Genomic DNA, 12,300 nt, shown 5'->3' with positions numbered 1-12,300 from the left:
GTGATTATGCTACTAATATTTATGCTTTACAGAGAAAAGGGTAAAAATGCCAGCAAAGAAAATGAAAATATAAAATATCCCTTGAATGATTTGAGGATAGAACACAAACTAGATTGCAAAATAAACGTTTTTTTAATTCTCACAAGACATTAACATGGAATTTGTTCACCTAAAGTAAAAATAGCGTTAAAAATTACTATTTGTTTGTTAATATATGCACTTTTGATATTTTATGATTTTTTTTATCTAAATATACATGGATTAAGGATGACAAATTATCGATCATTGAAACGACATTGTTTAATAGAATGAGGTAATTTGTATGTAAACATATTTTTAGTTTAAAACGACATCGTTTGGCTTCAATAGTAACATTTTTTTTTGGAGCAATAGTAACATTTCTTTTAATTTAAACATGATGAACTTTTTTTTCTATGCATAATATCAATTTATTTTCAAATTAAAGTTGATGCGTTGTTTGAAAGTGTTAGTGTGACATATTAATTAGATTGACCATTAAAACAAAATTGTTTTTAATAGATGAAGGTTATTCGGATTAAGATATTAGAGATTCGGGTTTATATACTTCTAGATTCAATGGCCGGAATTCAGTCACAAAACTTGCAAGCCTAGATTTATCACATATGTTTCCCTAGCAGAGAAACTCTAATCCTACTCCCAAGCTATTATCTCAATCTCAATTACCTTGTTCTATTGAAAATAATGATATATGGTTGAATAAATGATCTAATTTACATTCACACTTCCAACAAACACGACAACTTAATTCGAAAATATAACTCTGGGGAAACCTGAACGCCAAAATTAATGTATTTAGATTAAAAGGTTTAGGTGAAAATTCAAAATTTGTCGCTACTAATTCATTTGCTTAAAGATAAATTAGTTACCCTAATAATTACTCCTTCCGTCGCAATAAATATGAAATGTTTACTGTGCCCGCAGGGGCAGCGTAGTTGGCAACAGAGGGGCAGATTTTATTGCAATGAAACGTTTACTTATTTATCGGCACATGATTTTGTGTAGTGTTATTTTGTGAGTTAATACAGAGAGGGCAAAGTAAGAGACAAGAAAAAATAGAGACGGTATTGTTTTCATTCTAAGAAACGTTCATCTTTTATGAGACAAATAAAAAAAGAGAATGTTTCATTTTTACAGGATGCCAATTTTTTTGGGATAGTTTACAAAAGTAACTTTGTAACTGCTTTAATTTAATTATTTAAATATAAATCGAACAGTATCGTCATGCTATGCATGATATGATATTAAACAGAAAAATATTACATTAAACAGAAAAATAAATGTTCGTGTTTCAATTTTTCCGGATGATGTAATGTAGATCTTAAGAATCTTGCAATCCTAATTAAAAAGTTCCTAAACTAATGAACTAACATATTATCATATATGTATAGATTGCCTTATGAAAAAACTAATAGTATTATATTCTACAATTTGGTGAAATATAGTTGCTACAGTTCCATCAGTAGTTTAGATAATTGGGGAATTAATGTTAAAAAACTGCTTCCCAAACTATTTAATATGAACAACAGAACAAGAGATGTTGATGATAACAAAGACTGATATAAATTAAGTGGCAAAAGGTGTATTATTGGACAGTAGTATTTCTTTATGTGGTATATGAATTGATCATGGCAAACGAGGAGACCTATACTTTATTCGGCAATAAATGAAGGAATTATTCAAATCAAGACTCTTATCTTTCAATGAATATGGAAAGTTAAATGACCATTTTCTATTAATGGTATTGAAAAGTTAAATGACCATTTTCTATTAATGGGATATTGGTCCCTAAAATCATAAACTTTAGTCAAATTTTGATATTACTAATGAACTTTAAAATTGGTCTAAAATATTACTCCCTCCGTTCCCGATTAAGTGTCACACTTGCATTTCTGCACTCGTTTTATAAAAATGATAAATAAATAATTAAAGTGGAAAAATGGTAAAGTAAGAGAGAGAATAATGTAAAGAAGACTCTTCTCTATCTTATTTTACTATTTATCGACTTTAACAATGTATTATTATTTTTACAAAACGAGTACAGAAATGCAAGTGTGACTTTTAATCGGGGACGGAGGGAGTACAAACTTTACATTTTGTTTGTTATTTTCCATGACAACCCAAATAAGATATCTTCGGCAAAAATCTTGTCATACATTGACAACCGTAAAAATGTTTTATGATAGTTTAGATTACTTTTTAAAATTTGTGACAAGTAGGAGAAAAAACTACGTAGAATATCACGTAAATTTAGTAGTCCCAAATAGGATAAATTTGTGATTGCTCTTCTCAATAATACACTCACGAAAACAGAGTACTTTATAATACTCGAAAAGAAATGTGAAAAAAAAAAGTAGTGACCATATTTATAATTGTGGAAGCGATATTAGAAGACGACAACAACAAAAGAAACCCTAATAAAAAGGCGTGGAAACAAGTGCCCATTTCCACCGCAACTTCCAAGGAAAGTAAGTTAGATTCTTTCAAATTATAATATTTACTTTAATCCATTTTGAAGCACACATGCATTGCTCGTGGTATGATTCTAAAGATTATTTAATTGAATACTTTGGTAGTAGTATTTACTCCATTATTTATTTAGTACTACTAAAGTTGGAATTCATTATAATATAAGGGGTTAAATATAATTACTACTATTATTAATGATATGAATTCATAAATTTGATCATATGTTATTTTCCTTCCATATGACATACTCATATATATAAAGTAAATACGTGAAATAGTATTAACACGATTTGAAATAGATAACTTTGAGGTGTTGATTAAATCAAGGAATTAGTAGAAACCGTGTGTATATATAAATTATAATTGAAGGTCAACAATGGCCTTAATCTGGCCACGGAATTTACCCTGCAATTGCATAGTTTAGGAAGAAATTAGTCTAATTTAGTCAAATTATCATAGCTGAATTTATTGGTAGAAATAGATCGTGTGTTCCAGCATTACATATAAAGCTAGCTAGGAATTTGATGCCATACAGATTCATAACATAGTTTAATTAATTAAACTCACAATGCTTAGACAGCTTAGTTGATTTTGGTCAGCAATTACCACATTCTAAATTCGAATTCTTTATTTGAAATATTTACATAAATTCTGTAATAATTTTTAAGGCTAAATCGATAATATTATTTGAATAATTAGGCAAAAATCTGTAGATATTTAATTCACTAAGAAAGCCGAATAGGTTGGGAATTATTAAGGAAATTTTTAAAAATATAAACCAGTAGAATAAATTTGTGGCATGAGGTGAGGAATAAAATTTAGGGCAGATTTTCTGTTGTAAATGATAAGGTGGTCGGAAAAAATAACAGAAATAGTGGTGTGTACGAATAGACTTGAAAAGATACTATCTGCCCACGTGTGAATTCGAATTAGGGCTTCACTAATTTATTCTCATTTTATTTCCTATATATATACAGAGTTATATTTAAATAATAACTATTCGTAATGCATCACGGAGATTGCTATTTCGATAAAAGAAAATTCTCGAATAAAGTTTAATTGTTAATAATTCGAAAAAAAAAAAAAACTATCAATCACATTCACACACATTTAGAAATGTTTTAAATATTATTATTGATATTTATCTAGTTGACTCTATTGAATTACTTGTATAATACTAAAATCATTTTGGCGTGGACAATATTAATAAGGTAAACAAAAGCGAAGTCATTAAGCTATTTCTCTACCATAATCTAAAGTGTCGAGAAATTTTTTGGTAAAAACAAGCACAAGTTTTTCTACAGAGTTTCGATTGAGATGTACCAATCACCACACATATAATTATCCAAAAGTGAAAAAAATAGTACTCCTATAAAATTGGATAATAAGAAAAATGCACTTCTGCCTATATAATTGCGTGTATTCGAGGGCTAAAGCTTAATTATTGTGTGACTTAACTTGCTCTAGAAAGTAATGTTAATAAATAAATATCACGTTTATGAAAAATGACAGCATCCAATGTAAAGAAAACTAAAAAAAAGATTTAAAAATCAAAAGAAGTATTGAAATCATGCTGGCCTAATCATTACATAAGTAATCCCTATTTTAAAAAACTGATGAATGATTAAATGCGCAGATGTTGATAATCTCTCTAGTTGACAATCTAATTTAAAGTATTAATTACTTGACATATTTTTCTAATTAACTTGCATCAATAAGAATGCTATTGCATATTATATTGCCAACCTGGTGAAAGTAAAACTGAGTTGTTCGCATAATTGAGGAATTAAAAAAATGAAGGCTGTCGGAATATATTTTAATCAGCAAGTTGAAGAAGATAATATATTGTATTATTGCATAATTATTTATATGTATGTGACCGAACATGTCTACGTATAGATACCAAGTGTCGTTAGCTGGAAATAGTATAACACGAGAAATTGGCCCACGATATACTTTACTAGATAAGGCAACAAAAAAGGAATCAAATCTTTCACTATATATGATGATGCAATATACTAATGCATTTTCAAGTGATTAATATAGACTAATTATTAGTTAAATTATGAAATCTCTTGAATACGTAAGAGGGAGAAGAGTTTGATAACTTGATAGCACTTTATAATACTCCATAAGTCATGTTTTCAACTTAATTTGATTCAATATATATGTATATATTTATATAGAGAAAGAGAGCATGATGTGAAGCCATGTTTTAGATATTTTTGGGATGATTTTGATCAAAGTGTGTGTGTGTGTTTTTGAGAGAGAGAGAGAGAGATTGGGGGGATTGGATTTAACTCACATATACTCCATAATTTTGTTGTTAAGGGTGCATATATTTATTATAGGTGTTTCATCAACTATTATAATCTAACAGTAGTAGTATGACGCATCCCTTGATTTGTTGATTTATTTGCAATACATTTGGCATGGTTTGTGTTAAAATAACTCCTCCTCTTTAAAGTGACACCGTGACACCACTTATACAGCAGTATTATAAACATTACACAGCAATATTACAAACACTACACAGCAATCTATAGATTGCTGTATAACGTGTTGGATATTGCTGGACAAGAAAAATTGCTATATAAAGAGCAACATATTGTTGGCTGAGTTTTTCAACCTTTTTTTTTGGCAACGTGGCAGCTTATTATTCGTCCACGTGTATAAATAATTGACTAGGAATGATGGTATATTGTTATTTTAAGGGGTGGTGGCACTCTAACATGCCCGTTTGACATATATGGATGTGTAAAGATTCACTTATATGTCACTAGTATAGACTCATTTTATAAGATTTCAAGTGCAAATTAACGTGCGAACCTCGGAGTACAGATATTATCTACTTAGTTCAATCTTTTTTTATAAAAAACAATGAGTTTAAAATAAAGAGAAGGATTATACATATGGCTAATTCATGTTCATTAGTTGTAATTAGGGTCAAACCTCGTTATACTCCAAAACGCGGTAACTTTGGGAAGTGAACATTTTGTTTATTCTAATTTAAACGAGGATAAAACAGAAATCAATTGTATACGAATACTAATCAATTAATTAATAAACATAAGAAAATAAATAAATACTCCTACTGCTATACTATTTGTAGTTATAGATGTAAGATGTCAGACTGTTATGGGTTAATTATGTTAAAATTTTCTAATAAAAGATTTAAGTTTAGGATAATCTCATACACTCTTCAATAATTCATCATTCATGAATCATGAGACAAGAAAAAACACGATCTAAAGTCAGAAAATTAGATAGATCGTTGATGTCTTCTAAATTAATGTAATCTGGCACAATCAGATGAGAAATATGGTATGCAATTGTTCGACAATGTCTTTCGTTGTGCCCTTGAATTCTCTCTGCATCTGCATAAATTAATAATAAGCAAATTAAATTGAAGATGTAGAACATGTTAAAGTAACGTATTAAAATTTTGCATTGGCATAAATAATAGCCTAAAAAAATCGTTTCTGAAGAATATTACATGCACCTACTTAATTAAAGCAAATTTAATTAGGTATGGTGGAAACGAATTATTTACTTACACTTACTCAGAACAAAAATGGGCTAGCAATAACAATCCTTTTAGTTTTATACAATTATGCTAAATTAAAATTTAAATTCTAAAAAAAATATTGAGTTTAATTAAATAAATTACAAAATGTAACACCAAAAATAATAGAGTTATTACCGTCTAATATCACATAACGTTTTCTTTCACGACTTCGTAAAAAATCATGAACTTAAATCGTAATGTCAATTACACACGGATAATGGGGTTTAGGGTAATACGACTGGGTGACATTGAATTGATATGGGCGATTGAGTGACATTTAACTGATGACATGGCTTCAACTTAAGTCTCAGTCGTTCAAAAATCAAAGCCCTGATCATAAATTGATGCTCACATCACTGATTAGACGTCATTCAATCGTTCTATCTTTCAAATTAAGCGAATATTCATCATTAGTGTAATAGTGTGTAATTGACACATCAATATAAGTTCATGATATTATACACCAACTTTGAAGTCAGTGAAAAGATCCCTATATTTAGAAAAGTTGCGTGATATTAGACATATATAAATATGATAATCATGTAGAGGAGAAATAAGTACCTCAGCAAGAATAGTGACATCAAGAGCACTCCCTCCAAAAGGCATGATTCTCATGTCCACAACATTGAGATGCATCTCCATCATTTCACTTGGGATTCTTGACATCAACCCCATCTTATTCTTGCAGAAAATCTTAATCAAGACATGCTTGTTCGAAATTCTTGCTTGAATTTCTGGACCGTCCGATTTAAGGTCGTAAGCTGATGATGACGATGACGACGACGATGATGAGTCCTCTTTCACTGCAGCTGCATCTATGGAGCTTCCCCTTGCTCTTCTCTTCTCTTCTTCCTCCAAAACACGCACTCGTTCTTGCATAGCTTTCACATAGTTGATCCCATCTTCAAGTAGTGAAGCCTTGTCCAACTTTTTTTACACATAAAAATTATAAAAAATTAAAAAAAGGCATAAAGCATCAATCGGTCCAAAAAAATACTATAACTTCATCACTCACAAAATAAAATACTCCTCAAAATCACATTAAGATTCATATGCCTAATGGCTCTGTAGATAAGCTAGTTTTGTTAAACAAGCTCGACCTAGAAGGCGTTTGTGCACGATAAATACGAAAAAAATAATTAATACATAAAAAATTCATATGGCTCTGAAAATAAATTGGTTTTGTTAAACGGGCTCGACCTATCAAATCCAATTTTATCACATACGAATAAAAGCACAAAATCTCATAAAAATTCACATGACATGAAAATCAGTTAGTTTTGTTAAACATGCTCGACCTAGAAGGCATTAGTACACAATAAAATTTCAACTTCATCACAAAACCAAAAAAAATCAAAATCACATAAAGATTCATATGGGTGTGTAAATAAGTTAGTTTTAGGAAACGGGCTCGAGCGATAAAGCGTTGGCACGCTGCAAAATCCAACCTTTTTGAGGCCCGGAACGACTTTAGAGAGGCTGATGAAGAGCTGGCTTAGATTCTCCCTCCTCTTCCTCTCGGCAACGACGTGATCCATGGCTTGTGAGGGAGTTCTTGGGGCTGCAGAAGAGCTCCTCTTTGCTGAGTGAGAGTAGTACTCGTTGCTGCTGCTGGAATTATCATCCTTTGCAGAAGAAGAGAAATTTATGATCTCTGAGGTTAGAGAGTAGTCGCTGTTGGTGTCGAGATTTGTGATGTTTTGATCCATTTTTGGTGAATTTGAGCTCTCAAAAGAGATTAATTTGGGGACTGCAGCAGTGGAATTTGGTGGAGGATTGTTGGTGTAGGGAATTTGGGGTTTGATGCTTCTTCCATTTGAGTAGATCTCTGGGATAATTGGCTTCAGATCAAAGATCTCTTCAAAAAATTCTCCATTTTCCATGACCTATTTATACACCATTTAAAAAAAATCATGTTGTGAAGAAAAAAGGTCAACCCTTATTTGCTTAAGAAACACACACACACACACATACAAAAATATGCTAATTAGGGATGTACAAGAATCTCTCCATTAGTGTGTGTGTGTGTGTTAGAGAGAGAGAGAGAGAGAGAGATGAGAGATTCATGACAAAAGTCTATATATACATATTATGACACACACATAAGCTTCTTCAAGATCTTGAAATTATCATTTTTTTTTTCACTTCAAATTGCTCAAACACAATCACACACACACATACAAAAATATGCTAAGAGGGAGAGAGAGAGAGATGAGAGATTCATGATAAAAATCTATATATATATATATACACACACATAAGCTTCTTCAAGATCTTGAATTTATCAATTTTTTTCTCACTTCAAATTGCACAAACACAAACACAAAAACAAACACACACACACGCACAAGTATAATCATATATAATAGATCATAAAGAGAAATTAATCAACTTCTTTGATGATGTAAGAAACACATATATCTGCATATATATTATATGATGTAAGAAGAAATTAACTTAAAAACAAAGTTTACCTGGTTTTTTGTTTTGTTTGGGGTCCAATTCAAATCCAGTAGATTGGAAGCAAAAGGAAGAAGATGATGAGATATCTGTACAAACTGTGCAACTAAATTTAGGACTAAATTTTGTGTTGTCTTAACTCTTTTATCATTTTGTCGGAAAATATATTCTTTGCTTGGCTGTGTGTGAAAAAAACTAATGCATAATTAACCCACGTGTGAAATACTGTTTCTATGGACGCGCACTATCCACGGGTATACGTATACATATACGTATATGATGTTGGTCAAACTCTCTCTTCACACCTGGCTATTTTTGGTTGGTTTCTTTTGTTTTACATGATTATTTTTATTCATAATTTCCCTTTCTTATTGAAATGAAGATACATAGAAAAGGTTATTTAAATATGGATTCTAATTTTTAATATACTCATGTTTTATATATTTGTTTACAAAAAATTAGTCTTATAGTGAACGAAACGAATTTTATTAAAAAAATGATAAAGGATAGAGAGATCAATAGAAAAAAAGATTAAAGTATTGTTCGTGAAAAATGTGGCTCGTCTCATTAAAGATGAAAACTTATACATAAATACGACTGATTCTGCTGGAGGCACAGAATAGAAAATTGGACTATTTTTCATGGATAAAAATAATGGAATGTGAGATTCATTTACTAAAATTAGTAAACTATAAATAAAACAAGTATTTGCGGACAGACCCGATAATTTCACGTGGAGGAAGTATTTGGCAAACATGAAGGTGGATAAGATAGGCTTATTGTTGTGAAGACATGATTAGTTAGGTCATTTGGTGAAATTTCTTAAGGATAGATTGCAGGAATCCCGGGCCTTGAATCTCATAAACAATTGTTTTAACTTAATAATTTAGTGTAGTTGTACTTTAACTTTCATTAGAATGTTGATTATATCATACAGTATAATATTCTAAGTTGGTGCAGTAGAGATGATGAGTTGTTTTCATAATTGATGAAATGTGATAATGTCCCAACATATATATATTAATGTAGTAATTTATAAAATAAGCTAGTCATCTCGCAAGATAACATATAATATGATAAATACCTCGAAGAAAATGTCAATAGAAAATATAAAAGGATAAATACAATTAAAAAGTTGCAATCATTCGCATAATTAATCGCAAGAATTATTTGACATGCAACACACTTACCAGTTATGAATGTAATAATATGATTATTCAGTTCAATTAAAAATCTCTTATTATTAAAATATGGAAACACTTGCACAGTGAACTAATAAGTAAATGCAAATAAAACCTTTTAAAATTATGAACTACTATAACACGAATTCTACTACACCAATAATATACTACTCCTTCCGTTCCACACGATAATAGATGCATTTCATTTTCTTCATTCATTTTGAAAAAATAATACAGTATTAAATAGTTAAAGTGGAGAGAGAGTAAAGTAAGAGAAAGAATAATGTAGAGAAGAGTTTTATTTATAATATTCTCACTCTTATTTTAATTTTTCTCTACTTTAACTATTTATAACTATTTTTTCAAAATGAGTGTGCAAAATAAAATGCCTGATTTAGCGGAGGGAGTAATATATAGGAATATCTCAAACTTTTTCAGTCAAATGGATTTCTCATATTATTTTATTTTGAAACGGAGAAATGATTCAGTAAATACAGCTCAACTCTTACTCCTATTAAGCAACACTGAGTTTTACAAAACAAAAAGGGCAGAGTTCCATCCAGCAATACAGAATCCTCGCTGCTGCATTTTGAGTCGAAAGGCCGAAGGAAAAGGCGCACAGCCTCGTCGGATCAGTGTAGACCGCGAAGAATTCCATGCATATAGCCCCCGGTCATGACTAGCGAAACAAAGGTGACGACACCAGTTGGAAAGATCTTGCCCGACTTCTTGAAACGCAATCCCATCACTCCAAGAAGTGATGCGGAGAGAAGAAGACCGACTGAAGATGCCAGAAAAGGGTTTGACGGAAGCATGGTGTAGACGAATAACAGTACTGATGCTGACACTCCACCCGCGATTAGAGACTTCTGGCTTCCACCCTTGAGATATCCCATTGCTCCACCGATTCCAACCAAGGCAGCGTAGCCTAGTGTAAGTTTCTGGGACATCGACATGCCTCTCCTTTTCTCATGGCTCTCATCTTCATTTCCCCCGCCTTTGTTATCACCATCATTTCCACCTCCACCACCACCACCACCGTTTCCACCAGCTCCACCAATGCTGTCGTCAGAACCCCCAGAGTCTGGTAGAATATCAATGCCTTCCCCAGCAGAATCAACTGTAAAGGTAGTAGGCACCTTGGAGTCCGAGACGAGTCCAGCTACAGTCCTCCAAGAACATTGGTTTCGCCCACCATGAGAAGTGGGAAAGATGCTATGCTTTTTTGACAGGTGAGCAACGGGTGTAGTTACTGATAGTGATGATCGGCTGCAACTGGTGAGAAGAGGATGTTTCCTTGAAGAGCGGAGTGGAGATGTGGGTAATAACAGCAGAGCCGACTGAGAAAATGCCAAGAGTTCTCCCATGTTGATTCAGGTATCTATGTCAAGATATTCAGGATGACAACTCCCCGGGATTTGTAGTTTCTGCTAATTCCACAAAAATCAACCTGCTATTCACTATCTGCAGATTCACACAATTGGACGAATCAGAAAAAGAAATTCAATCGCTTGATGCAATTCTCATGATGATTAGAGGAACGGAGAGGAACACATACTCAAGTCCCTAATTGCCCTGATCTACATGAACACTAAGAATTCCTTTTAACAACTTTAATATTCACCAAAGATCGTGAAACAACAACACACTACCTAGACGAAAATACCGAAAGCAGATATCAAGAAAGCCACACATATATGTAACAGAGTAACATCTAAAATAGCTTTGATGAGATTTACTTGAAACAACGAAGCACAAGACTACAGTAGACATAATCCTTAACAAAACAACGAAGTGCAACAAACATCACACACGGAGAATAACGACAAGTAGCTACTACAGCCGACATTACCCTGCCATTCATAGCCTTGAGTGCATTTTTAGCATCTATTTCACGCACAAATTTGACAAAACCGAAACCTTTCGGCCGTTGGGTCCTAGGATCTTTGACAAGCCTTACTGCAAACATTAACACACACAAAACGACATTATCTAAAACCATAAGAAATGCCTTCAAGAGAAACAAAGCAACGACCATTTCTTCAAATATGAGTTTAACACTACAAAAAAATAGCATACACAAATTAAAGATCATTTCTTGGACCTCAACAATAACACACAAAAATCTCCGATTCCTGAAACATAAATGGTAAAATAACAGTCCAATGTTAAGAAAACGAATTTTACCTTGCTCAATCAAGCCAAAGGGCGAGAATAACCTCTCCAATTCCCCAGTTGTAATGTAAAACGACAACCCTAATCGCCAAATTAACATCACCAACAATCACATAAGAAGAAAATAAATCAAAATCCGAAATCTAATCAACAAGCTAAAATCAGTAGCAATACATACTGCTTACAAACAACTCTGAAGCAACTCTTCTAGCCATCCGATTTCGCTATTGCCATATCTTTGTACGCAGCTAATTTTTTTTGCAGGAATTTGGGTGTAGGATTGTAGGGTTTATCGGTAATTCAACTGAGCTAAATTTTAGCAATTTACAAGGGGCCCACCTAGCTATTTCATTGATTTTGTAAGGTTCCCAATAAATATTTTGTGAAATTAAAATATATTCGAAAAAA

General features: G+C 32.0%; 3 protein-coding genes across 3 annotated transcripts; all 3 read right to left on the bottom strand.

Annotated features, from left to right (window-relative positions):
• Positions 1–5,651: 5,651 nt before the first annotated feature.
• LOC125222809 (transcription factor bHLH25-like) lies at positions 5,652–8,674 on the bottom strand. The gene is made up of 4 exons (XM_048125633.2): positions 8,551–8,674; positions 7,525–7,962; positions 6,638–7,003; positions 5,652–5,885 (listed from the first exon to the last, which is right to left on the bottom strand). The coding sequence occupies exons 2-4, from the start codon at positions 7,957–7,959 to the stop codon at positions 5,817–5,819; spliced, it is 870 nt and encodes a 289-aa protein (XP_047981590.2). The 5' UTR covers positions 7,960–7,962; positions 8,551–8,674; the 3' UTR covers positions 5,652–5,816.
• A 1,473-nt stretch (positions 8,675–10,147) lies between these two features.
• On the bottom strand, positions 10,148–11,084 carry LOC148933016 (uncharacterized). The gene has a single exon (XM_089066442.1). It carries the CDS (start codon positions 11,082–11,084, stop codon positions 10,350–10,352), a length of 735 nt encoding a protein of 244 aa, XP_088922568.1. The 3' UTR covers positions 10,148–10,349.
• LOC125222811 (uncharacterized) lies at positions 11,042–12,228 on the bottom strand. The gene is made up of 4 exons (XM_048125637.2): positions 12,071–12,228; positions 11,905–11,973; positions 11,570–11,676; positions 11,042–11,181 (listed from the first exon to the last, which is right to left on the bottom strand). The coding sequence occupies exons 1-4, from the start codon at positions 12,105–12,107 to the stop codon at positions 11,113–11,115; spliced, it is 282 nt and encodes a 93-aa protein (XP_047981594.2). The 5' UTR covers positions 12,108–12,228; the 3' UTR covers positions 11,042–11,112.
• Positions 12,229–12,300: the final 72 nt, after the last annotated feature.

Source organism: Salvia hispanica, chromosome 1 (assembly GCF_029641045.1).
Source record: "Salvia hispanica isolate PSC_SH4W2 chromosome 1, Shi_PSC_v1, whole genome shotgun sequence".
Taxonomy (NCBI): Eukaryota; Viridiplantae; Streptophyta; class Magnoliopsida; order Lamiales; family Lamiaceae; genus Salvia; species Salvia hispanica.
The sequence above is the reverse complement of the archived record's forward strand: the minus strand, read 5'-3'. Positions and strand labels throughout refer to the sequence as shown.